The sequence below is a fragment of the Mesocricetus auratus genome, unplaced genomic scaffold (genome assembly GCF_017639785.1).
Source record: "Mesocricetus auratus isolate SY011 unplaced genomic scaffold, BCM_Maur_2.0 Super-Scaffold_100022, whole genome shotgun sequence".
NCBI classification, from domain to species: Eukaryota; Metazoa; Chordata; class Mammalia; order Rodentia; family Cricetidae; genus Mesocricetus; species Mesocricetus auratus.
Window position 1 is genome coordinate 23,117,839 of NW_024429203.1, and position 24,379 is coordinate 23,142,217.

At 48.5% G+C, this 24,379-nt stretch overlaps 1 protein-coding gene across 2 annotated transcripts; it reads right to left on the reverse strand.

Annotated features, from left to right (window-relative positions):
• Positions 1–115: 115 nt before the first annotated feature.
• Positions 116–15,994, reverse strand: Cxcr5 (C-X-C motif chemokine receptor 5). 2 transcript variants are annotated; one of them, XM_021226740.2, is made up of 3 exons: positions 15,714–15,994; positions 14,836–14,978; positions 116–2,144 (listed from the first exon to the last, which is right to left on the reverse strand). In XM_021226740.2, the coding sequence occupies exons 2-3, from the start codon at positions 14,890–14,892 to the stop codon at positions 1,077–1,079; spliced, it is 1,125 nt and encodes a 374-aa protein (XP_021082399.1). In that variant the 5' UTR covers positions 14,893–14,978; positions 15,714–15,994; the 3' UTR covers positions 116–1,076. The 2 variants fall into 2 exon arrangements, with proteins under 2 accessions (XP_021082399.1, XP_012968361.2); XM_013112907.3 differs by lacking the exon at positions 15,714–15,994 and having other exon boundaries at positions 14,836–15,047.
• Positions 15,995–24,379: the final 8,385 nt, after the last annotated feature.

Below are 24,379 nucleotides of genomic sequence, written 5' to 3' on the forward strand. Positions count from 1 at the left end.
TTTTCTCTGAGGATTTCAGGAGAGGCAAGATGGCCTCTTTCCCCATCAGTGCCCAGAATCCATTAGGGCCCTGGATCTTATCTCCCTGCCAGTCTGAGCAGAGAAGACAGCTGGGTTTGATTTTTTTAAATTTATTTTTATTTTGTGTGCATTGGCATTTTACCTGCATGTATGTCTGTATCGATGCTGTTGGATTCCCAGAAAGTGAAATTACAGACACTTGTGAGCTGCCATGAGGGTGCTGGGAATCGAACCCTGGTTCTCTGGAAGGACAGCCAGTGCTCTTAACCGCTGAGCCATCTCTCCAGCCCCCACTGGGTTTGATTCTCCTTGCCCCTCTTTGGGGCCTGGAGAGAAGGTGTCTCTTCGTTTCTCCACCGGGCTGCTTCCCTGCTGGCTTGCCCTCTATTCTCCTTCGGACACTGGCTGCCTCCAGGGCCTAGTGGAGCCTGTCCTTGGTCTGTAGTTCAAGATCCAGTAACATGGGGCTGACCCAATGCTGGCTGGTTGGAGTTAGACAGCTCCCTAACGTAAATCAGTCCAGCTTCCTGCTTGATTAAGAGAATGGCAGGGTTGCAGGTCTGGCACAAAGTTTGTGTTTAGGACACAGGCAGGTTAAGGCCACATTCTGCCACCAACTGGCTATACAATGGACAGGAGTGGTGTGAGCTGTGGCCAGCAGCCTTTAAGACGACAGAGTGCATTCTAGGAGGAGATTCAGGGGTCCATAACCAGAGGAGGATGAGCCTGTAGACCCCCAGCAGAGTGGCTTTCCCTGTGACCAGGGGAGAAGCAAAGCTGGTTTGGCTGGTTAGGATGGGAGGTGTGTGGAGTCCTCTTATCCTAGAGATCCCTTGTTTCGTCTTGGGCTGCTTTCTCCTCCCAGGGCTCTAGTTTAGCCCGAGGGATGGCAGAAGAATTTAGGGACATTCTAGAAAGAGTCCATCTAGCTGTCCCTTCTGGGGACACTGGCCCAAATAAGCTCTTAGAACCCCAGTTTTTGTTGAAAGGGCTTCGAACATCACTCCGGGCTCCCAAGGAAAACAGAATGGAAGGGGTTGTAGAGACTCTGGGATCTAGAAGGTGGTGAGAGAGGTGGCGTTCTCTGACTCAGAGAGACTGCTCTTGCGCCAGCTGGGGAAAAGTTGGCAAAGGGAGGCTGGGCCAGCACAGCCCAGCTTCGTCAGGAGTCGAGACAAGTCACTGCGGAACTTAACACCAGCGAAGGTGTAGAGCATGGGATTGAGACAGCAGTGGGCCAGGCCCAGGAATTCACATATGGTGATGGCCACAGAGAGATAGCCCCTCAGTTCGCAGCTACTGTCCACTGCCTTCAGCCTCTCCAGTGTGTCTAGGAAAATGACAACGTGGTAGGGTGACCAGCAAAGAAAGAAAATGCTCGTCACTAAGATGGCCACCCGGACTGCCTTCTGCCTCTGAGGGCGCCGCTGAGCCTGGCATAGCCTGTGTACCACCCCCACATAACACCAGGCCATCACCAGCATTGGTAGCAGGAAGCCCCCAATATGGTAGAGGAAACGAGAGGTAAACCAGGCATTGGTTTCGGCTTCGTTCTCTTGAGAGAAGCTGCAGTGTGGCAGGGAGTCGTTGTTAGGAGGTTGGCTGACTTTGGCAAAGAGGACCTCTGGCAAGGCAAAAAGGAAGCCGGCTAGCCAAATGGTTGCACAGGTGATGTGGATGGAGAGGAGTCGACGGCGGCGGTAGGCGTGGACGGCGTGGACGATGGCCAGGTAACGGTCTACAGCTATGCAGGCCAACAGCAGGCTGCTGCAGTAGAAATTGATCTTGTGCAGGCCGATCACGGTTTTGCAGAGGAAGGTTCCTAGGACCCAACCCACAGAGCCCTCAGCCACTGCAAAAGGAAGGATAAAGACAAGGAGGAGGTCGGCTACTGCCAGGTGGAAGAGGAAAGTCTCAGTTGAGCTTCGAGTTTGCCGGTGCCGCTCCAGGATCACAAGCACCAGGATGTTTCCCATCATCCCCAGAAGGAAGATGAGGCTGTAGGCCACAGGCATGAATACAGCCTTGAAGGAGGTCAGCAGGGGTCCCTCCACCGTGGAGCAGAAGTGGCTGTCCTGTAGGGGCATCTCAGTGCTGTTACTGTAGAAGGCAAATTCCTTATACTGCAAGGACAAAGAGAAAGAAAAATAAGAAAGGCTAGCCCGTCTTTTCTCTCTGAGGGGAAACTACCTGTGATGTCTCCTGTCCTAGGCTGATTCCTTCTTGTCTGCACTGTCCTGTTTCCCCTTGGTGTGTCCTTGAACAAATCATGCCATCTTTTCCTTCCTTTCTTTCTTCCTTGCTTCCTTCTTTTCTTCCTTCCAGTTTTTAATCTTAGGCAGGATTTCCCTGTACATGGCTGGCTAGCCTGGAATTACCCATGCAGACCAGGTTGGTATCAGATTTGGAAGGTCCTTCTGTCTCTGCTTGCTGAGTGCAGGGAATAAAGGTGTGTGCCCATGCCTTCTTTCTCTCTTTTTAAATTTATTTGCTTTTATTACATGTGCCTCCGTGTTTTTCCTGCATGTATATCTGTACGAGGGTGTCAGATTTTCTAGACCTGGAGTTACAGACAGCTGTGATCTGCCATGGGGTGCTGGGAATTGAACCCAGGTCCTCTGGAAGGGCAGCCAGTGCTCTTAACTTCTGAGCATCTCTCCAGCCCCCATGCCATCTTTCTTTCTTTCTTTTTTTTTGGTTTTTCAAGACAGGGTTTCTCTGTGTAGCTTTGGAACTTGTCCTGGAATTCGCTCTATACACTACGCTGGCCTCAAACTCACAGAGATCTGCCTGCCTCTGCCTCCTGAGTGCTGGGATGTGCCATATTTCTTAAATTTGGTTTTTTTATTTTAATTTTTGGCGGTGCTGGAGATGGACCTATGCACGTTAAGGAAGCATTCTGCCATTGAGACACATCCCTGGCCTGAAACTACAGGGTGTTTCTTTTTTTCTTTTTTTTCTTAGGACCTCTTTTTTTTTTTTTAATCAAATAATGATTTTTTTAATTCTTTTTTTAAAATTTAGATAAGAAACAAGGTTGCTTCACAAGTCAGTTCCAGGTCCCTCTCCTTTTCCCTCCCCTCCTCCCGTGCCCTCCCCCCTCTTTTTTTCTTTATGCAAAAGGGACCAGTAGTCTCTCACCAAGGGTAGGGATTAAGGTTGATGTCTTGTGTTCTTAGCTGGATGCCTGGGGATTGCAGTCACACTGACATTTGGGTACTGGACTTGAGTGGAATGAGAAACCAATATTCCAATTCTGAAAGGATGGTGTGGTTGCTGACTCCCTCTTAATTTGCCCCCCCTCCTATCTTGATTATTGCTGAAATTGAGGAAATGGCCTCTCATCTGGTTTAATTCACCCAAGCTTGAGGTATACTCTCTCTCTCTCTCTCTCTCACACACACACACACACACACATCTTACTCTTATTTTACATATGCGTCTTGCTCAAGAGAAGGCTTGGTTAAGGCACAGTTGCCTGTCTCCAGAGCCTCCCTCCAAAGGCTGCTGGGAAGGGGGCAGAGACTGAGCTTCCAGTTACTTCCTAGCCAGAGAGCAAACTCACTAGGCGCAGGAAGCCAGCAGAGGCAAAAGTGAGTCACACAGGGAGACTGGGCACAGGGAAGGGAGGCAGCCTGTCCTGCGTGGAAAAGAAGGGGGCGTGCCTGCTGCAGGTCCGGAAGTTCCTACCTCCACATCCTCCTCCCCCTGTCGCTGCCCTCCATCAGGCCAGCTCTCGGGGTTGTTTGTCTGCTAACCACAGAGGAAGGCAGAGTGATTGTTTTCTTACCTTTCACTCGCAGCTGCCCTGCACCTGCTCTTCCTCACCTCCAGCTCCCTTCTTCCTGCCCTCCCCTGGTCAACCTCCTCCCTGGCCAATGCAAAACCAATTACACCCAACCAACAGTGGTTTCAAAAGACAGCGATGTAAATGATGGGTCCCGGGGAGACAAGGGACAGTGGGTCTTCTGTCCCCCAGGCTCTGGGCAATCCACGCTGACCCTCTTTCAGGAGAGTGAGGGTCTCCTGCACGCAGTGGGTGTTTCACTGGTTACCTCAAATCATTTTTGCCACCCAGGCACACTAGTTGTAGGCACACACTCGCTTCCACTGAGAGGTAAACCTCACCTTGTTCTTTTGGTCCCTGGAGCAGGTGGGTCTTTAAGAAGGGATGGGGACACACAGGACGACGGTGAGGGTACCCACCACACCTTCCAGTGTCTCTTCTGCTATCACCCCAGCCCTACCCTTCCTTCCTCTCCATGAATTATTATTTTCTAAGTATTTTAGATTTTAAAGCATTGCTTTGTGTGTATGAGTATTTTGCCCATGCGTATGTACGTGTACCATGTATGTGCCTGGTGTCCGTAGAAGTCAGAAGAAGGGATTGGCTCCCCTGAAATGAATTACAGATGGTGTGAGTCACCACGTGGGTGACCACGTGGGTGCTGGGAACTGAACCCCAGTCTGCTGCAAGAGCCGCAAGTTCTCTTAAGCACGAAGCCATCTCTGCAGCCCTATAGGTCCTTTTCTTACTAACTCTTCTATTCTTGTCCACTTTGTTCCCAGTGGGCAGGGTGAGTTTTCTCATGCACAGATCCCAGCCAGGTGCTATGCGTAAGTCTGAGGTGGAAGGGGTGGCTTAAGCCCAGGACTCGAGTTCCGTTATCAAGATAGTCAGACTCTGTCTCAAAAACAAACAAAAACCCCACACAGATCCATAGTCTAGTGTCCCGCTTAGAGTCCTTTAGTGGCTCCCCATCGCCTGTAAGAAATAGTTGTCTTTTTGTCCTTGTCGTGTTTTTCTAACTTCATATTCAAGAATAAAACTGTTTATAAAAGGCCACTTTTGTGATAATGTCTGTCAGCAGAGAGATGGGTCAGGTCAAGCTTCACACAGCAGGATGTAACGTGTACTTGGAAGGAAACGAAATTTATGGTGTGTCTGTCCTCTTAGGGAAGGGCATTTAACGTGTACGGCTCAGTTTCAGAATAAGAGGGCATCCACACAGCCCAAAGGTCTGATGTGGTGTGCACACCACAGGAGGGCCTGGGGTTAGGACTCCCAGCTCCCCTCCTTGCCTGTAAACTAGAGCTCTGTACTTTTGACTCCATGGCTAAAACAAACAACAAAACCATAGACGTTGTCTAGGCATGGTGACATATGTACTGGGGAGACAGGGCAGAGGATTAGGAGCTCAAGGATGCTTCCACATACATGGGGAGTTCTAGGTCAGCCTGTGATGCTTGGGCTCCTATAACAAACAAACAAACAAACAAAGGGCTGTCCATTTCTGCAGTAGAACACTTATCTACCATGTACTAAAGCAGGACCTGTGTGTGAGGAAAATGGTCCTACACTCATTTGAAAACAATGGCCCTGTGGGATGGGGCCTTAATGCCCCGGAGAGGTCCTTTACATTCCTCTAAAGAAGGTATGTCTCATCAGGTAGGATGCTTGTCTAGCAAAAACAGCCATACAAAAATAAAAATAAACAAACATTTCCAAATTGTCTTCTCCTTTGATGGTCAGACCTTACCCACTACTTCATTGCATCAGGCACTGTATCCTAAGGTGCGGCCTCCACCAGCCGCCTGTCCCCAGCAACCTCAAAGCTTCCTGCCACCTTTACCCTCCTCCTTGTTCCAGTCTGCCTCTCTAAACTCCCGGTCTTCCTTTCAGTCAACCACATCTTCCAACAGCCTTCTTAGGCCCTTCTGCTGGGAACTCCAGGCTGCCAGGACGGAGCCGGATTCACCTCTCCTTTGCATCTTTCTACAAATCTGGCCTCTGGGGCCTAACTTGGATTCTCCATCCCTGTAGGAAATTGCTTCTTTTTGTTGTTGCTGCTGTTTTTTGAGATAGGGTTTCTCTGTGTAGTCTGACTATCCTGGAACTCGCTCTGTAGGCCAGGCTGGCCTTGAACTCATGGAGATCCACCTGCCTCTGCCTCCCAAGTGCTGGGACTAAAGGTGTGTGCCGCCACTGCCCGGCTAGGGAATTGTTTCTAACAGAGTAGTTGAATACAGCCCTTTGACTCTGACTCTGCAGTAGGTGGTAGAGGGGAAACTGTGGGTGAGCTGTCCTTGTGCAAAGCACAGGGATCAGACAGATGGTGCAGATGTGATGAAGGCAGGGACGGGAGACATCTGGACGCCACTCACTTTGGCAGCTGCTGAACCTGGCCGCTCCCGTGTCCTCCCCGAGGCTAGCCGGCCTGTCTGGCCAAGTGGTCCTTCATGATGATATCTGCTCAAGTTTTTAGCCTACAAAGCATCGAGGTTGATCAACTCATTGTCCACTCAAAGTTCAGTCAGTGGGCATCTCTACTGGGACAGGTTTAGAAGGTGAGGGTCTACTTCTTCCTCCTTGCCAAGAGGTATTGTTTTGGCAAAGTCTTCGGAGGAGGAGGAAGTTAGTTTGGTGTGTATCAAAAGGAGGTGCCAAACAGATGAATTTGAACTCAAGAGTGTTAAAGCCACTTCCTATACGCAGAGGCTTGGGCACTTCTCTTTCCCAAACCATGGGGAGAAGCCATAAGGTAAGGTTGTCTCTGGCCATGGAGAAAGATGGGGAGCCAGATATCCAGAGCACAGTGGGACTCATGCTGTCAAAGGGAGAGCACAATGGCATGGGTGGCTCACTCATTCTTCGCTATAAAAAGCAGCAGAAACCCTAATGATAACAACACATACCCGATACAAACACAGGCACGTGCCCAGATGGGGCCACACCAGCACACTTCACAGGCAGGCACCCGGAGAGCACAAACAACTTGCAAACTATAAGGATTGTGCCCCATTGGAAAATATAATGCCTGGAATGAAGCCACGAACGAGCTGGGATGTAGTTAGGAAAGCAGTGGGAACTCGGGGGCAGAAGGGTGAGTAGCTGGTCTTGGTATTAGGGGTGGAGTAGGGAGAAGAGGTAAAGAGATGCAAAATGCTTCTCCGATGGGATCCACAGATGTTCCTCTTTCCTCTACACAAGATTCAGGTCCTTCCCTAGACAAGTAAGTCTCTAAGCACGTGTATTTTCTCCAAGTAACGAAGCTGCTTTGTGCCATGAGCCATTGAGCAGGCAGTTCTGCTAGGACAGTGGTTCTCAGCTTATGGGTTGAGACCGCTTTGGAAATGGGACGACTCTTAACACCTGTCGCATATCAGATAATCTATATATCAGATATTTGCACCACAGTTCTTGACCCCTGGGCCATCTCCCCAACCTTACGTCACAATTCTTAACAGCAGCAAAATTGCAGTTGTGAGGTAGCATAACTGCGGGTCACCACAACGTGAGGACTGTATCAGAGTAACTGCGGGTCACCACAACGTGAGGTGTCACAGAGTGTCACAGAGTGTCACAGAGTGTCACAGCATGGGAACCACTGCACTAAGGCTTGCTGACAGGATCTCTCTGAGAGCAGGTAAGGGGACATTCCTCAAGGATCCACGCTCTATTTTCTCAGAACTCAAGCCTGCTTTGGATGCGGCATAGCTGGGGAACACTTTGACAATGCGGTCCTCCATAAGCAAAGACCAGGGACTCAAATTCACCAAGTGGGATTATTGTAAGTCAGCCTGAAGCCTCTGTTAGTTAGGAGGCTGAATCAAAAGTATCATTTGAACCCATGAGCTTGAAACCAGCCTAGTCAGTACTTAGACCCTGACTTAAACGCATAAAACACATACACGCACGCGTGCGCAAACACACACACACAGAGTCTTGGTTGATGGATCATGAGAAAAAAGACTTGGGAGTTTAGGAGTTTGTTGGCTGATACATGAGTCACCAGTGAAAAGAGGCTGGCAGAAGTTGCTATTGTCCGTTAGTTAGGTGAGTGAAGCCTTCAGCAGGTTAGTCTCTTCTGTTGACGGGTTTGGAAAGTCCTGCCCTGGAAAGGCATTTCCAGGTACTAGGAATGTAGGAAATAGAAAAGAGAAGCCTGAACTCCCTGAGAATTGTGAAGGGCCCTGGTTTGGGAGGACAGAGCTGGACTCTGATGTGAACCTCAGGTTTAGACCAGGAGAAACGAGCAGTTCAGCCTACGGAGAGACAACTTCGTAACAAGCACAATTGTCCAGCAATGTCTTTGACTCAAGTGCAAGGGGAAAATTCCTGCCTCCGGAGAGAGGCTGGACCGTACATCCTGCTGCTGCCGCTCACAAATACTCTGGTTGTTGGCCACTCCCTGCCTTTCTTAGCATGGTAAGTGTCCACCTCATACCAGTGGTCTTTGCTTCTCTAGCCTACCCTGCAGCCAGTGAATGCCCCAGGCTGACCCCAGTTCCCAGGAGCCAGCTGAGCCTCCTGCCCAGTACACAACTCTCAGGCCCCGCCCTAGCACTCCAAGACTAGTGCCCTGCTGTCCTGAGCAGTGTCTATACACAGGAGCTGGGTTTTGCCTTTTTCCTTTGCAGATCCAGGACTGAACATGGCATTTAACAAGCTAGACAAGTACTTTACCACTGAGCTACATCTCCTGTCACTGTCCCTCGATGCCTTTCCATTTGCTCTTGTGCTGTCTGTGTGTGTGTGTGTGTGTGTGCGCGCGTGTGTGTGGGGGGGGCTGAGGTAGACATCAGGTGTCTTCTTTCATTATTCCACGTCTTATCTTTGGAGACAATAAAGTCACTGAGCTTGCAGCTCACTGATTGGCAGATGGATCTCTGTGAGTTTGAGGCCAGCCTGGCCTACAAAGCGAGTTCCAGACAGCCAGAGAAACCCTATCTTGAAAAACCAAAACAAACAAGTGAAGAAAAAAAAAGAATTCATTTATTTTCAAGCTAGGCAGTGGAGGCAGAGGCAGGCGGATCTCTGTGAATTCCAGACCAGCCTACGGAGTGAGTTCCAGGCTAGTCAAGTCTGTTATGCAGAGAAACCTTGTTCTGAGAAACCAGAAAAGAAATTACGCATTTTCATTTTATGTGTATGGGTGTTTTGCCTGAATACATGTCTAAGCCCACACGCATTGAGCCCGCAGATGCCAGAAGAGAGTGTCGGCTTCCATGGCACTGAAGCTACATATGGTTTCCAGCACCATGTAGGTGCTGGGAATTGAACCCAGGTCCTCTGGAAGAGCAGCTAGTTGTCTTAACTGAGACATCTCTCCAGCCCTCCATGGATCTGCTTGTATCTGAACTTGGGTCCTCCCACTTCCACAGCAAGGACTTTGCACAGCTCCTTACTTTCTTGTTTGTTTTTGTTGTTGTTTTAGGGCCTGGGCTAGCCTGGAACTCTCTCCACCACTACCTGGGCTAGCCTGGAACTCCCTCCACCACTACCCAGCTCTTCTCATTTTTTTATTTTTTGGTTTTTCGTTTGTTTGGGTTTTTCAAAACACGGTTGTTTCTCTGTATTGCTTTGGAGGTTGGCCTGAACTCGCTCTGTAGACCAGAGATCCGCCTGCCTCCGAGTGCTGGGATTAAAGGTGTGGGCCACCAAACGCCGCTCCAGCTCTTCTTATTTTAAGAGAGTGTCACCTCATTAAGTTGCCCAAACTGGTTTTGAACTAATTGTGGCCAATGCATTGAATTTTTGATTCCCCTGCCACGGCATGCTGAGTACTGGGATTACCAGGCCCTGCTGAGGCTATCTCTTTTAAGTCCCTGTGTGGGTATTTCCAGCCACCAGTTAGGATCTGGCCGTGTGGTGAGGAGGGCATCTCTCATTTCAGCCCTCAGCAGCTCACGGGGCATGGTCTGGATGAACGAGATTGGTTATGGGTGTGCAGGTCTGCCCCTCTCAACACATTCTTCCTTTGGAAGGCCCGACTCCCCGAAGACCCCCGAAGACTCTGGTGTGGATGTGACCTATGTCCTCCTTTTTTCCCAAAGCAGCAAGGCTACCAGCTCCTTCTTCATCTCTGCCTGAGGGCTTTGACCACTAGGAGTATGCAGTGTTTTTGGTTTTTAGTATTCTTTTCAAAAGATTTCGTTTTATTTTATGCACGCGTGTGTGCGTGTGTGTGTGTGTGTGTGTGTGTGTGTGTGTGTGATATGTGTGCATGCTCTCGGAGGCTACAAGAAGGCATCAGACTGGATGTGTGTGTTGGAAACCGAACTTGGGAGAATAGGAAGTATTCTTAACCACTGAGTCATGTCTCTACAATCCCAGTTTTTAGTTTTTTGAGATAGGATATCACTGTGTAGCCCAGGCTAACCTTGAACTCAAGCTAACACATGACCCTGCTGCCACGGTCTCCAGGGGATTTGGGTCATTACCTTCATGCTTTTCTCCGGGGGAAACATTAAGCAACCTCTAGCTCTTGGCGACATCTTTAGGTTTAAGGTGAGTTCACCTTGAGAGCCAGCATCTGCCTACACTATGGGCACACAGTCAGGTACATGCACCTGCATTTCTCAGTGACCCTTAAAACCACCCCCTGAGTTAGCACTTGCTTTAAATGCTTTTTTGTTTGTTTGGTTTTGGTTTTTTTTCTGTTGTTGCTGTTTTTTTTTTTTTTCAAGACAGGGTTTCTCTGTGTAGCTTTGTAGACCAGGCTGGCCTCAAACTCACAGAGACACACCTGCCTCTGTTTCCTGAGTGCTGGGATTAAAGGCGTGTGCCACCACTGCCTGGCTGCTTTAAATGCTTTTAAAAATGAAATTTGATTATGTTTATTTGTGTGTGAGCACATCAGAGGACATCTTCAGGAGTTGGTTCTCTTTTTTCACATAGGATTAACGCGGGTCATCAGGCTTGGAAGCAAACACCTTTACCCACTGAGCCATCTTGCTGGCCTGTCTGAGATAGTGTCATTTGAAATATTTTGTCTTTTGTTCCCAAAAGAAAACTCATTCCTGTGTTCTGACTCTGCACTCTAAATACGAGATTGCAAAGGAACTGGACTAGACAGACTGTCCCTTTAGGAGGGCACGTGTTTCCAATACAGCCTCTGAGTGACAGAACCTAGATTCCCCCTAATGCAATCCCTCCCAGACTGGTCTCAGGTTTCCCCTCATTTCTGATCCCTCCACCCACCCACCCTCAAGTTGAGGCTTCCTCTACCGGGGCTTCTGTGGGACTTTTCACGTGGTTAGAATGGGGGCCCTCCCTCCCCTTCCCCCAGGTAATGCCCAGAAACAGCCTGAGCAAGTCTTGGTTCCTCTTTTTCATTCCCTTGGTGAAACAAGACAGTTGTGTGTGGACAAACTGTAGCCTGTGATGCTCTGGTCATACTGAGTTTATGGCTCGCAGTGGTCATCTATGAGGAAGGGTCAGGGCAGCTAAACTCTGGAGCTTGGGGCGGTTCCACCTCCCAAGGGCTGGAGACTTATGCCATCACTGGGCTGTGTGGGTGCCTAGCCAAAGCCCTGGCTCCAGACGTGCCTAGCTGAGGACCCCTGGTTTGAGGTGTGAAATGAAGTAATCATGATGGTTCTCCCAGGCAGGGTCTCCCCCCAGGTCCACCTAGACCCCTGGCTGGTAGGGTGACTTCCTGGTACACCTGCTTTAGGCACCCGGCCCTCGTTCCTGGTTCTTAGCCATCTAGTTTTGTTCAGATCTTGCTCTCATAAGGATTAGCTGTCTACCTTAAGCAAGCAGGTGTTCAAGAGGTAGGTCAAAGTCATTTTGAGTCCATGGTGCCATGGCTCAGTGGTCAAAGGTGCATGTCATACAAGCCTGATGACCTGAGTTTGATCCCTGGAATCCATGGTGGAAGAGAGAAGGAATTAGCAAATGTTCTCCTCTGACCTCCAGGCAGAGGTCATGGCACACGTGTGTCCTCAGACACATACACAGTAATAATAATAGTTATATTATTACAAAGGATGGGTAGGGCATGGTGGCTTACACTTTCAATCTCAGAACTTGGGAAGCAGAGGCAGGCAGATCTCTATGCGTTCAAGGCGAGCCTCGTATACATAGCAAGTTCCTGGACAGTAAGGACTACAAAGACATCCTGTCTCAAAATTAACTAATTAAAAATAATTTTAAAAAAGTCTGGCGTTGGTGGCACATGCCTTTAATCCCAGCACTCGGGAGGCAGAGGCAGGCGGATCTCTGTGAGTTTGAGGCCAGCCTGGTCTACAGAGCAAGTCCAGGACAGCCTCCAAAACAATACGGAGAAACCCTGTCTCAAAAAACCAAACTAATAATAATAATAATAATAAAAGAGACTGGTGAGACGGCTCAGTGGGTAAAGGCACCTGCCACCAAGCCTGACACCAGTGTTCAATCCTTGGGTCAGACCTACTGGAAAGAGAGAACTAAATCCCATAAGTGCATGTGTACACACAGACACACACACACAATAAATACACAAGTGTAAAGATTTTTAAATAGGATAAAGGATGGTTGCTGCTTGACTTATTACGATCCCTGTTTCAGAACCCCAAGTTGGAGTGTGGAACCTAGTAAACTAGGAAGGTAAGTGGGTAGTCAGCTGGGTGAAGGACAAGGAACAGGAAAAAAAATCAATGGGAGAAGCTCTTTCTCTAGACTCCCCAGAAAAAAAAAGGCATGCTAAGACCTCAACTTCCTTCCTCAAGGCAGGAAATGCTCCTCGGGAGTGCTGGGGACACATGAGGCCTTGGTTTCCAATTCCAGTATAACAAACAAACAGAGTAAAAGAGAAACCCACAATTTTATTGAGAAGACACGAATGCAAGTCTTTTCTGCCTGGTCTACCATCTAGGACACTTACACTATGCCAGAATGGGGCAGTGTGCCAAGGCCAGTCATGACCTTTTGGAAGGTGGGTGGGGCCAAAGAGGAGGATCTGTGTTCCCGAGTGTCAACCCCCCTGAAGAGAGTGCAAGGGAGGTAGGCGAAGGCAGGATGTGCTTGACTGAAGGGTTCCAGAGCCAGGATTGTTTTAGGATTCCTGGGCTCCTAGTCAGACCTTAGCCGATGTCCAGGCACATAGCTGAGGGCCTTTGGTTCGATATGTGCCATGAAGAAGTTGCCAGGCTTCTCTGGGGACACCCTCAGCTGTCCCTCCACCCCCTGCTACCACCTGTCTCTAGTAGGTCACACAGTGAGGTGAGGCGTGCAGTTAGGGGAAACTCTTGAGGTTTCTCAGAAGCCAGGAACGGCCAGGTCTCCAGGTGGTTACAAAGGCATCCAACTGGGTCAGTGCCGATGGTCAGCTTGATGCTGAGGGCTGAAGATACCAACTAACCAAATCAGGGGAAGCCAGTGGTAGGGATGAGGGTAAAGGTGGGGGCTTGCTGCCTTGAAGAACAGTTCAGCTTAAAATCTGACCTGCGTTCTGGCCTAGATCCTGATGACACTCAGCTGTCATCGTGGGGGTGCCCCTTGGGCAGTCATGGGGATTCAGCACTTAGAAGGACCTCAGGATGGGTTTAATGCTTTCTGTTGTCATCTTGAATTGTTTGTTTGTTTGAAACAAAGTCTTTCTATGTAGCCTCAAATTCACAATTCACATGCCCGAATCTTTTGAGTGTTGGGATTACAGATATGAGCTACCATTCCCATCTTTGAAATTTTTCATTCTTTTCCAACAAAAGGCTTTATATTTTGATTTTTGCATTGGACCTGCAAACTACAGCAGGTACTGAGTAGACACATGGATAGATTTGAACCATGGTTGGGCTACAGCGGCTACACCCACTGTGACGAAGCCTAGCACTCACATCGGTCCACAGGCCACAGGCACTTCTCAGCTTGAGACCTGAAGGAAGGAGCATCTCCCCGCAAGACCACAGATGCTTGAGAGCTGAGGGAGTCGGGGGTGCACCTCAAGGTGTGTTCAGAACAGGAGATCTGATAGCACCCAGGGTCTGTGAGTCTTCATGGCCTAGTCCAGAAAGCAGCTCATAGAGAATAAGACCACGGTGAAGTTTCTAGTCCCTTCCCGGACAACATGACAACACGCTCTTTTAAGAGTGATACAGTTTAGCATTCCCTGCTGCATGTCCCTGGCCACTGGGATCCTCGTCCTTGCTGCCATCTGCCCTCTCACTTCCTTTATCCATACTTCTGTCTAAAAGCTTCCAGATGGGATTCCCTCCTCCCGCTTGTCTAGACCGTAAACTCTCTGAGGGCAAAGGTGAGGTTCTCAGCCTCTCCATCCAACCCAGAATGCTGTACCTTGATGGTAAAGCCATACAGCGAGATGATCAAATACGTATATATTTTTGAGACAAGATCTCATGTGTTCTGGCTGGCTTCAAACTTGCTATGTAGCTGGGGGTGAACTTGAGCTTCTGCTGCTTCTGGCCCTGTCTTCCTCATGCTTTACAGGCATGTACCACCAGCCTCAGTGTATGTGTGCTGGAGACGAAGCTCGGTTTCATGCATGCTTGGCACTCACTCAACCAGCTGAGTCCTTCCCCAGTGAACAACTACACATGGACTGATTCCCTAGCAGGACTGGCATACTGACATTAAGAAGGCTTCCAGCTGGGCGTGGAAGCAGAGGCTGGTGGATCTCTGTGAGTTCAAGGCTAACCTCGTCTACAGAATGAGGTTCAAGACAGCCAGGGCTACACAGAGAAACCCTGTCTTGAAAGACAGACAGAGAACTTCCAAGACACTTTGCCATTCTAACCCAAAGAGACAAAGAGAGGACCGTGTATTGAACAGAAAGGCGGAGGTGTGCACCGAGTCACACAGCAGGAGATACAAAGTCTCCCTGTGGCTGCCACCTCCCTCTGGTATCTATTACTATTAATGGCAGCAGACAGGATGGACAATGAAAGTCTAAGAACGCAGTCTCCCAAGCATTCACCTATGTTCTATAATCCTTGTGGAGGGGCTCCCAAGCTGTCCCCTCTCCCTTGACACAGAATATTTAAAATTCCAAGCAGGACCTAGGCAGCAGGGAGCTACATGTCTGTACTCACCAGGTCATCCAGGTTATAGGTGATGAGATCCATGTCCAGGGTTAGTGGGTAGTTCATAGCTGTACCTCTGTGTCAGCAGACTGGTCACTGTCTGATGCCGAGAAACTCTGTGCTGGTGTCTATGGAGAGGTGGCCGGCGTCAGCTGCAAATTTAAACAAATGAGCTGTGTGCTGTCTCCTGAGGCTGCGTAGGGCTTGCCACTTGCCTCTCAACTCATCATTTTTTTCCACTGGGTCTTTTCTGTTGTGTGTATGTGTTTCTTTCTTTCTTTTTTTTTTTTTTTAAGAAAAAGGGAAACTCCCCCACAGCATCAGCACTAGTCAAGCTTTTCCTGGCAATTGTGGTCTGAACGGGGTCAGGGGTCTGGTGTGAAGGCAGCCCTTCACTTCGGCTGGCTGAACCTGTAAGAGGGATGGATGCACACAGACTTGGGAAACTCCTCCTAGAAAGGGACACGAACAGAGTGCGGCCAGCCACCTCTAGGTCTTTACTTTCCTCATCACTAGGGTTGACCAACCATACCAGTTTGCCCAGAACCAAAAGAAAGTCCCAGCTCTGGGAAAGCCCTAGGCAAGCCAGGGCACTTGACCAACCTGTTACTGCCATCCATGTGCCTATCTAGGAAGGAGTATCCCCCTTCCCCTTGCAGCTCAAGTTTGAAAGAGATAAGCTATAATGTTTCAAAGGGAACAACCCTAAAATAATACCAGAAGACCAAAAAACCGAAATTACCAAATGAAAGCACAACATAAACACAGCTACAGAGCCATGCTGAGCCGAGAGAGAGAGACAGAGAGACACAGAGAGAGAGGCAGAGAGAGACAGACGCAGAGACAAAGATAGAGAGAGAGAGAGAGAGACAGACAGACAGACTTACCCAGGATCCTGGTACACACCGAGGCAGCTACCTTACATCCAAGGGTCCAGACTCCATATTTATCCTCTGCTTCCCTGGGCAGCTGCCTTGCAGGCTCTCAGCACCTGCTCCTCCTCCTGCTCTGTCCCCATCGTGAGTGTCACCTCTGTCATGAAGACCTGTGGTAGACATTGATCCATTTCAGGTGGTCAGGTTGTGTCTTTACCTGCTGAGTCATCTTGCTGGTCTTGAGGCCAGGACAGTGGGCTGGAGTGCCTCTCTATAGCACTTCTAGTCCTGTACCCTTCTGGGACACTTGTTCTTCTTGGATCTTGAAATGACTAAGCACCGCTCACTCTTCCAACCCTACCCCACGCCGTCTTGCTCCTCCAGCCCGTACACAAGTCAGTTTTTGCTATCCCAAATGCACTGCTCAGAAAAGACAGAACATTGAGATCTCCTAGGCTTGGAAAGGGACTTTGAAAGACAAGCCAGTCACCCCTCACTCCACCCCTACCCCCAGGGAATTCAAGAAGAGGTCGCTGTATCTTCACGATTAAAGTGGACTACGTCGTTAGACTGTCCAAAAATAAAATAAAAAGAAGAAGAGGGCCCTTGTTTCAGAGTAGGACAGTTTAGTGTTTACTGTTAGAAACTGACGCCTCAAGCTGAGTCAAAAGGTATCTTCTTGAGATATCCCAGCAGTCCCAGGGACTCACACGGGACCACGTATGTATCTCCCAAGTGACCTCTGACTACAGACATCATATGCTTGAGAGTCTCATGTTTCCCAAACCCATATTCTAATGTCTGCAACTATTTTTTTTTTGGATTTTCAAGACAGGGTTTCTCTGTAGTTTTTGGAGCCTGTCCTGGAACTCTCTTTGAAGACCAGGCTGGCCTCGAACTCAGAGATCCACCTGCCTCTGCCACATGAGTGCTGGGATTAAAGGTGTGTGTCACCACCGCCCAGCTCCAACTATTTTCCAAAGAACTGATTTGTGGATCCTTTATCAGCCTGCTCTTTGACCTCTGGGTGTTTTCCAGTTAGTGGTCCAGGAAGTCTGTGACTAAGACAAACTCTAGGAAACTGAATTTCCTTGTTCAAGACTCCAAATATACTTAGTTGCAATTAGTATGGAGGTTCCTGTGGGCTCCTTTCTCTTTGATCTCATGAAACCCTCTTAGTGGGTTTCATGCTGATGCTTCTAACCCATCATTTGATTTTAGAAAAGAGCTCATTGCCTATGGATGTAATGACAACATAAATAAGATATCCTTGGGACTGAGCGGTGGTGGAGCACGCCTTTAATCCCAGCACTCCGGAGGCAGAGGCAGGTGGATCTCTGTGAGTTCCAGACCAGCTTGGTCTACAAGAGTGAGTGTTAGGACAGCCTCCAAAACAATACAGAGAAACCCTGTCTCGAAAAAAACCAAAAAACCAAAAAAACCAAAAAACAAAAACCAAAGACATCCTTGGGTCTAGCCACATCTTGATAGGCACTCTTAGCAGAACAAAGCCAAAGCCAGCATTCTGATTCATATCCCTAGACACCTCAAAGGCCTGGGAAGACTTCATGGAAGTAGGACCCAAGCTGGACATTAGGGAGGTGCATGATGGGAGGATGATGATGAAGATGGAGGGTTGCATAAAAAAGTGTGGAGCCAGGCAGTGGCGACACACGCCTTTAATCCCAGCACTCAGGAGGCAGAGACAGGTGGATCTCTGTGAGTTCCAGGACAGACTCCAAAGCTACCCAGAGAAGCCCTGTCTTGAAAACAAACAAACAAATACGTGGAAAGAATTGTGCAGTCACTCAGCAATGGGGCGTGGTGATGGTGATGACAACGTGAGGAGGGAGGAGTCTGGAATTGCTCTTGGGGCTGTCTCCTCTCCTCCCATATTCTCCATCTCTGGCCCTTTCCATGCTGTGTTGTAGGCTCAGAGGAACCGTCAGAGGGCTCAGGACTGCTTCTTAGTAGCAGCAACTGCAGTTCCTGGTCAGTAAGTTTTCGTGTGGTGTGGTGTTGGCTGCAGCGAAGCTGTCCCCTCACCATCTCCACGAGACCTGGGCCAAGCCCTGGGGAACTGCTGCACCTGGGCTGTTACCCGACCCATCTCTGGTCCCTCCACTTCCCGAAGCTTCTTGCACTCTGGACTCATTCAGCTATTATCCCTTCTAGTCCCTTTGGATGCAAGGATACATTTTATTTATTATTATTATTATTATTATTATTATTATTATTATTATTGGTTTTTCAAGACAGGGTTTCTTTGTGTAGCTTTGTAGACCAGGCTGGCCTCAAATTCACAGAGGTTCACCTTCCTTTGCTGGGATTAAAGGCATGCACCACAAATGCCCACCAGGATATATTTTTTAATTATTTTATGTGCATTGGTGTGAAGGTGTCAGATCCCCTGGAACTGGAGTTTCAGACAGTTGTGAGTTGCTATGTAGGTGCTGGGAATTGAACCCAAGTCCTCTGGAAGAACAGCCAGTGATCTTAACTGCTCAGCCATCCCTCCAGCCCCCACAAGGATACATTCTTACCAAGCCCTTTAATCTTAGCTCTTTTGATGCTTAGCCCTTGTGGATAAATACCTCCTATCCACAGGCTTTGGTAGTGCTTCATAAGCAACAGAGGGCCCCAATCTGTGTTTGGAAAAATGCTCTGTTAGATCTTATTAAAGATGCATTTATTTAAATTGTATCTTATTATTTTATGTGTGTGAGTGTTTTGCCAGCAAGTACATGTGTATGCCCCCTGTGTACCTGTGCGTGCCTCTGCCTGAGGAGACCAGAAGTGGGCATCAGAGATCCTGGATTAGGAGTTACAGAGGATTGTGAGCCACCATGTGGGTGCTGGGAATTGAACCCAGATCCTTTGGAAGAGCAGTCAGTGCTCTTTACCACTGAGTCACCTTTCCAGCCTCTGTAGCGGGATCCTAAGTGTCTCCCAAAGGCACATGTATCAGACGCTTGATTCGCAGTCTGTGCCACTATTAAGAGGTGGCAGAAGGGGAAAGATGTAGTTCTGGTGGTGGAGTGCTGGCCTGGAAGCATGCAGCCTTGTTTTCTCTTCCCAGCGCTGTATAAACTGGGAGTGGTGACACACATCACTAAACCCAGTACTTGCGAGGTAGAAGCAGCAAGATGTGGAATTCAAGGCCTTCCTTGGGTTATGTAGTGAGTTTGGGGACAGACTGGGATATATCAATCCTGTCTTTTAAAAAAGAAGGTGGTAGAAAACCGTTAAGACATAGTGTTAGGGCCAGCAAGATGGCACAGTGTGTAGAGGTTCTTGCTGCCAATTACAGCCCCAGGAATCTCATGGTAGGAGCCAACTCCAGCAAGTCGTCCTCTGCCCCCCACATAAGTGCTGTTGCATGCAATGAACACACTTGAGTGCATACGAACACCACACACACACACACACACACACACACACACACACACACACACTGAATGTAAGTGGTGGCTAATCTTGGTTGTCAACTTGATATAACTTGGGAGAGGGAACCTCAACTGAATTCTCTCCATTAGGTTGACTTGTAGCAAGCAGGTCTGTGGGTGTTTTCTTTTTCCTTTTTAAATATTTATTTTTATTATTTTATGTGTGCTTTGCCTATGTGTAAGTAGGTGTGCCACATGCATGCCTGATGCCCAAGGTGGTGGTGAGCCTACTTGTGGGTGCTGGGAACCAAACCTGCAAGAGCAAAGTTGGCTTAACCTCTGAGCCAACTCTCCTGCCTCAAGGGACATTTTATTGACCGTTGACTGATGTGGGGAAGCCCAACCCACTGTGGGCAGGACCACCCCGGGCATGTGGCCCTGGCGGTATAAAAATGGCAGCTAACTGCCGGGCAGTGGTGGCGCATGCCTTTAATCCCAGCACTCGGGAGGCAGAGGCACGCGGATCTCTGTGAGTTCGAGGCTGGGCTGGACCGACAGCCTCAAAAACAATACAGAGAAACTCTGTCTCGGAAAAAAAAAAATGGCAGCTAACCTGAGCTTGGAAGCAAGCCAGTGAGCAGCATTCTTCCTGGTTTCTAGTTCAGTTCCCACCTCCAAACTTTTGCCCCAGCCTCCCAGGATGATGGACTGTGACACAGAATCCTAAGTCAAATAAACCCGTTCCTCCTCTTTGTCACAGCACCAGAGAAGCAAACTAATACAGTAATAAAGATAAATGAGCAGAAGTATAGATTGATAAATAGAGGTGGGGCCCAAAGCAGATTGTGAAGGAGCATGTATCTGTAATCTTTTTTTAAAACTTTATTTATTTTTTATTTTATGTGCATTAATGTTTTGACTGTGTGTGTGTGTGTGTGTGTGTGTGTGTGTGTGCCAGGTCCCCTGGAACTGGAGTCACAGACAGCTGCAAGCTGCCATCTGGAGGCTGGGAATTGAACCCGGGTCCTCTGGAAGAGCAGTCAGTGCTCTCAACCACTGAGCCATCTTTCCAGCCCCTGTATCTATAGTCTTAATGCAGAGGATGGAGAGTTGAGGCAGAAGGATTTCTGTGAGTTCAGGGACATTCTGGGCCACCTAGCAAGACACTATCTCATAAACCCAAGCCCAAAACAAAAACAAAAAAGAGATGAGGCCAAGGGAGGTTTAGGCCAGAGTGATCCCTCTCCATACATTCACACCATCACATAGATGGACCTCCTTTGTCCCATGGTTCTGCTGTAAAGAGCGGCCACAGCCCCAAGACAATGAAGTTCATTGGTGATGAGCTAAAACCTTGGAGACTGTGAGCCTTTATAAGCTGATGATTGCAGGAAGAGTTCTGATACATTGCCATAGGTTCTTTAAACCCACAGAACCAGAGCAACTTCCCCAGGATGGAGAAGGCCGAGCCTCTGCTATGGTCCTTGACCTAAAAGGTGTGGTAGCAGAGGTTTCACCTTCAGCTAGGATGGGGCCTTTTCAGGTAAGGCAGCCCAAGTTATATTTCAATTTACTGCTTGTGTGTGATTCCCACAAATCATGAAAGTGTGTGATTCCTATGCTATGGACAGCCTCTGAGACTGAACTATTGTATTCCAGGTTTCTCACTAAAATGACCAGTGCTGGCTTTCCCAGGGCTGCCTCTGGGTCTGGGTTAGGTGTGAGTGGCTGCTTAAACCCCAGCCCAGGCGGATTTTTCTCAGTAATTATGCCTTGCTGTTAATGGGTTATATTACATTTCCATTTGTTCCACCTACTAGATGTAAATCACTTATATCCACAGAAAAATTAAATTGTTCCACAGAGGTTTAGAGTGTTGCTGGAGGGAATAGGCTCCCATCTGCCTCAGCCTTTTATTAACCTGGAGTGTTCTTTTGGGTGTGGGTCCCTTCAATGGTGAACAACAGAGCACTCACCAGCCTCAGATAGAATAGGTGTCCCTTCAGGTACCCAAGAGAAAAGAGACCAATAGTAATAGCATTTACACAGCATTCACCAAATTACAAAGCCCTGCAACTTTCAAATTTAGCTGTTTTGTTTGTTTGTTTGTTTGCTTTGTTTTGTTTTTCCAAGACAGTGTTTCTCTATGTAGTTCTGGCTGTCCTGGAACTCACTCTGTAGACCAGGTTGGCCTCAAACTCAGAGATCTTCCTGCCTCTGGTCCCCTACACCCTAGTGCTGGTACTAAAGGTGTGTATCACCACCGCTTGGCTAAATTGAGCTTTTTTTTTTTCTTTTTGGTTTTTCGAGACAGGGTTTGGAGGCTGTCCTGGAACTTTCTTTGAAGACCAGGCTGGCCTCGAACTCACAGAGATCCGCCTGCATCTGCCTCCCAAGTGCTGAGATTAAAGGCATGTGCCACCACTGCCCAGCAAATTGATCTTTTCTTAATCTTAATCTTTATATTTTACTTAATCTCTCTCTCTCTCTCTCTCTCTCTCTCTCTCTCTCTCTCTCTCTCTCTCTCTCTCTCTCTCTCTCTCTCTCTCTCTCTCTCTGTTTTTATTTTCCAAATCGGCTCTCACTACATAAACCAGGCTGGCTTTGAACGCAGAGAGCTCCACCCACCTCTGACTCCCAAGTGCTGGGACAACAGGCATGTGTCAGTACGCCTAGCTTGCTCTTTTCTCCTCTAGTACTAGAGGTCAAACTAAGAACCCCAGCCCACATAAGCCAGGCAAGTGCTCTGAGGTGTATCCCCAGCCTTAATCTTTACTTCTCACATAAAACTGTCCAAACACCTGTGTAGAAGTTATTGGCATAGTTGCTGGCCATATTTGGAGGTTAGGGTGTGGTGGAGAAACAGTCCCTCTCCTCCTTTTCTTCTTCTCATAATTATAATGAGAATGGTTTAGAAATGCAGTCTGAAGGCAGCTCCACAGGCATGAAACATGAGTCCACATAAGTCCACTCAATCAGAGACCACATGAGTCCACACAATCAGAGACCACATGAGTTCACATGAGTCTACACAGAGACCACATGAGTCCACACAACCAGAGACCACATGAGTCCACACAACCAGAGACCACATGAGTCCACACAGAGACCACATGAGTTCACATGAGTCTACACAGAGACCACATGAGTCCACACAACCAGAGACCACATGAGTTCACATGAGTCTACACAGAGACCACATGAGTCCACACAACCAGAGACCACATGAGTCCACACAATCAGAGACCACATGAGTTCACATGAGTATACACAGAGACCACATGAGTCCACACAGAGACCACATGAGTCCACACAGAGACCACATGAGTCCACACAACCAGAGACCACATGAGTCCACACAATCGGAGACCACATGAGTCCACACAACCAGAGACCACATGAGTCCACACAAGGCCACAAAATCAGAAACCCCTCTTTGCAAAGGATATGTACTTTCCTGACTATCTCAGGGGAAAACTATGGCTAACCCCTCCCAGGGGCACTTTCTCAGTGCTGTGTTCCATGCACGGAGCTCAATTCTTCATACTCTCAGTTCCTTTCATCCTCCAAAGCAGCCTTTAAGTGTAATAATTCTATCACCACATTACAGACATGGAAACTGAGCTTCAGACAGCAATAGGAAGCATCGTGAAGGGTAACAGCTCACTCAGGCACCAGGACCCAAAAGCACCATCAACACAGGAAGTGGGTGGTAAAGGTTGTCGTCGCTGGGAGCTAGCGCCCACGCACAGCTCTCTGCCTTTAGGTAACAGGTAGTCTGCAGGGAGGAACCGGATCCAGGTGCTGGGTAGGCATGTCAAGGTTACCGTAAGGTTACAGGGGCCACATGTCTGGGCACCTCAGCCTGGGGCAGACCTGGCTTAGGGAGTGAGTCAGGTGTTTATCTGAGAAGTAGCAAAATGAGGCCTGGCCAGAGACAAGATAAAACTGGGGGCAGCATGTCTAACAGGGAGGGCAGGACAGACATATGGACATATATGTACATGTATTTATACATATGATGAGAATATTTTTAATGGTACCCTGTCAAAGCAGCATGGCTAAGTCAAGCAGGATGGAAGGTGATTGGGAAAGATACACAGAGTCTTCTCTCACAAGAGAGCTGTGTGTGAACGTGCTGGGTTAGTTTTGAGGCTGTGTGATTGATGGAAAAGATGTGGATATGGTATCCAAAGGCCCAGATGGAAGGCCCAGCACTTCTCAGCAAGGGGCAGCTTCGCCCAGTACTCGAATGTGACTAAACACCAAACAAAGCATTCTTCAGACAACGGTTTTCACACTTGATGACTCAGTGGCCTGGAGGAGTTGGTAAACACTATGGCTGGGGCCTAGCCCAGTGAGTGACTCTGGCAGGCTGGGAGAGCCTCAGATTCTATGTGTCTAGCATGTGTGCAACTGAATTATTGTCCTGAGAACTGCGCTCAGAAAACTGGTACCCTAGATCACACAGGACCTCCTTACTCACACACACCAGTTGGCAATCTTGTTCTGACACACAGCTAGCATGCCAGGCTGGAGCCCCCAGCCCATCCCCACAGAGTTCTCGGCCTCTCAACCCAAAGATCACTGCAGTTGAGACCTTTCTAGAACAAGGATAGCACCTCCCACAGCTAGCACAACCCACCAGTTTCTTTCCCCAGAGCAAGCTTCCCTGGGGCCCACTCTGGTGCAGCTGAGATTTTTCACCAGGCTTCACAGACTTCACACCTCTGGTACCTCTCTGGCCTATCCCAGTCTCTATTCCATTCTGTTGCTGTGGTCTTATGTATGTATTATTCATTTACTTGTATGTATATGTATGGCCTGAGCCTGCCGTGCACATACGTGGAGGTCAGAGGAGTCCTTTCGTTCCACCGTGTGGGTTCTGAGGATAGAACTTGGTTCTCAGGCTTGGCACCAAGCACCTTTGCCCATTGAGTCATCTCATTGACCTTGTTTTGCTGTTTTTTGGCGTTTGTTCGTTTGTTTGACAATACCTCACCTTTTTGCCTGTTGCCAAGACTGGCCTCAAACTCATGGCGCTCTTCCTGGTTCAGCTTTCCCTGCTGAGGTCACCAGTGTGTGACACTCTCTCTGCTCTAGCGGGAGGTTTGCTCTCTGCTAGTTATGTACCCTGTTACTTTGACTCTGTGACCTGTAGTCAGAAATGCATAGGTGCCGTGCATGCACTTACGTCTTAGTCAGGGTCGCCGTTACTGCGGTGAAACGCCATGACCAAAAGCAACTTGAGGAGGGAAGGTTTATTTGTCTTAAGTACCCTGAGTCACACAC

Excerpts from the sequence above, each read along its gene's own strand:
- Cxcr5 (XM_021226740.2), bottom strand. The coding sequence starts at position 14,892 with ATGAACTACCCACTAACCCTGGACATGGATCTCATCACCTATAACCTG. Across the intron at positions 2,145-14,835 it reads CCTATAACCTGGATGACCTG|TATAAGGAATTTGCCTTCTA; the intron begins GTGAGTACAGAC and ends TTGTCCTTGCAG.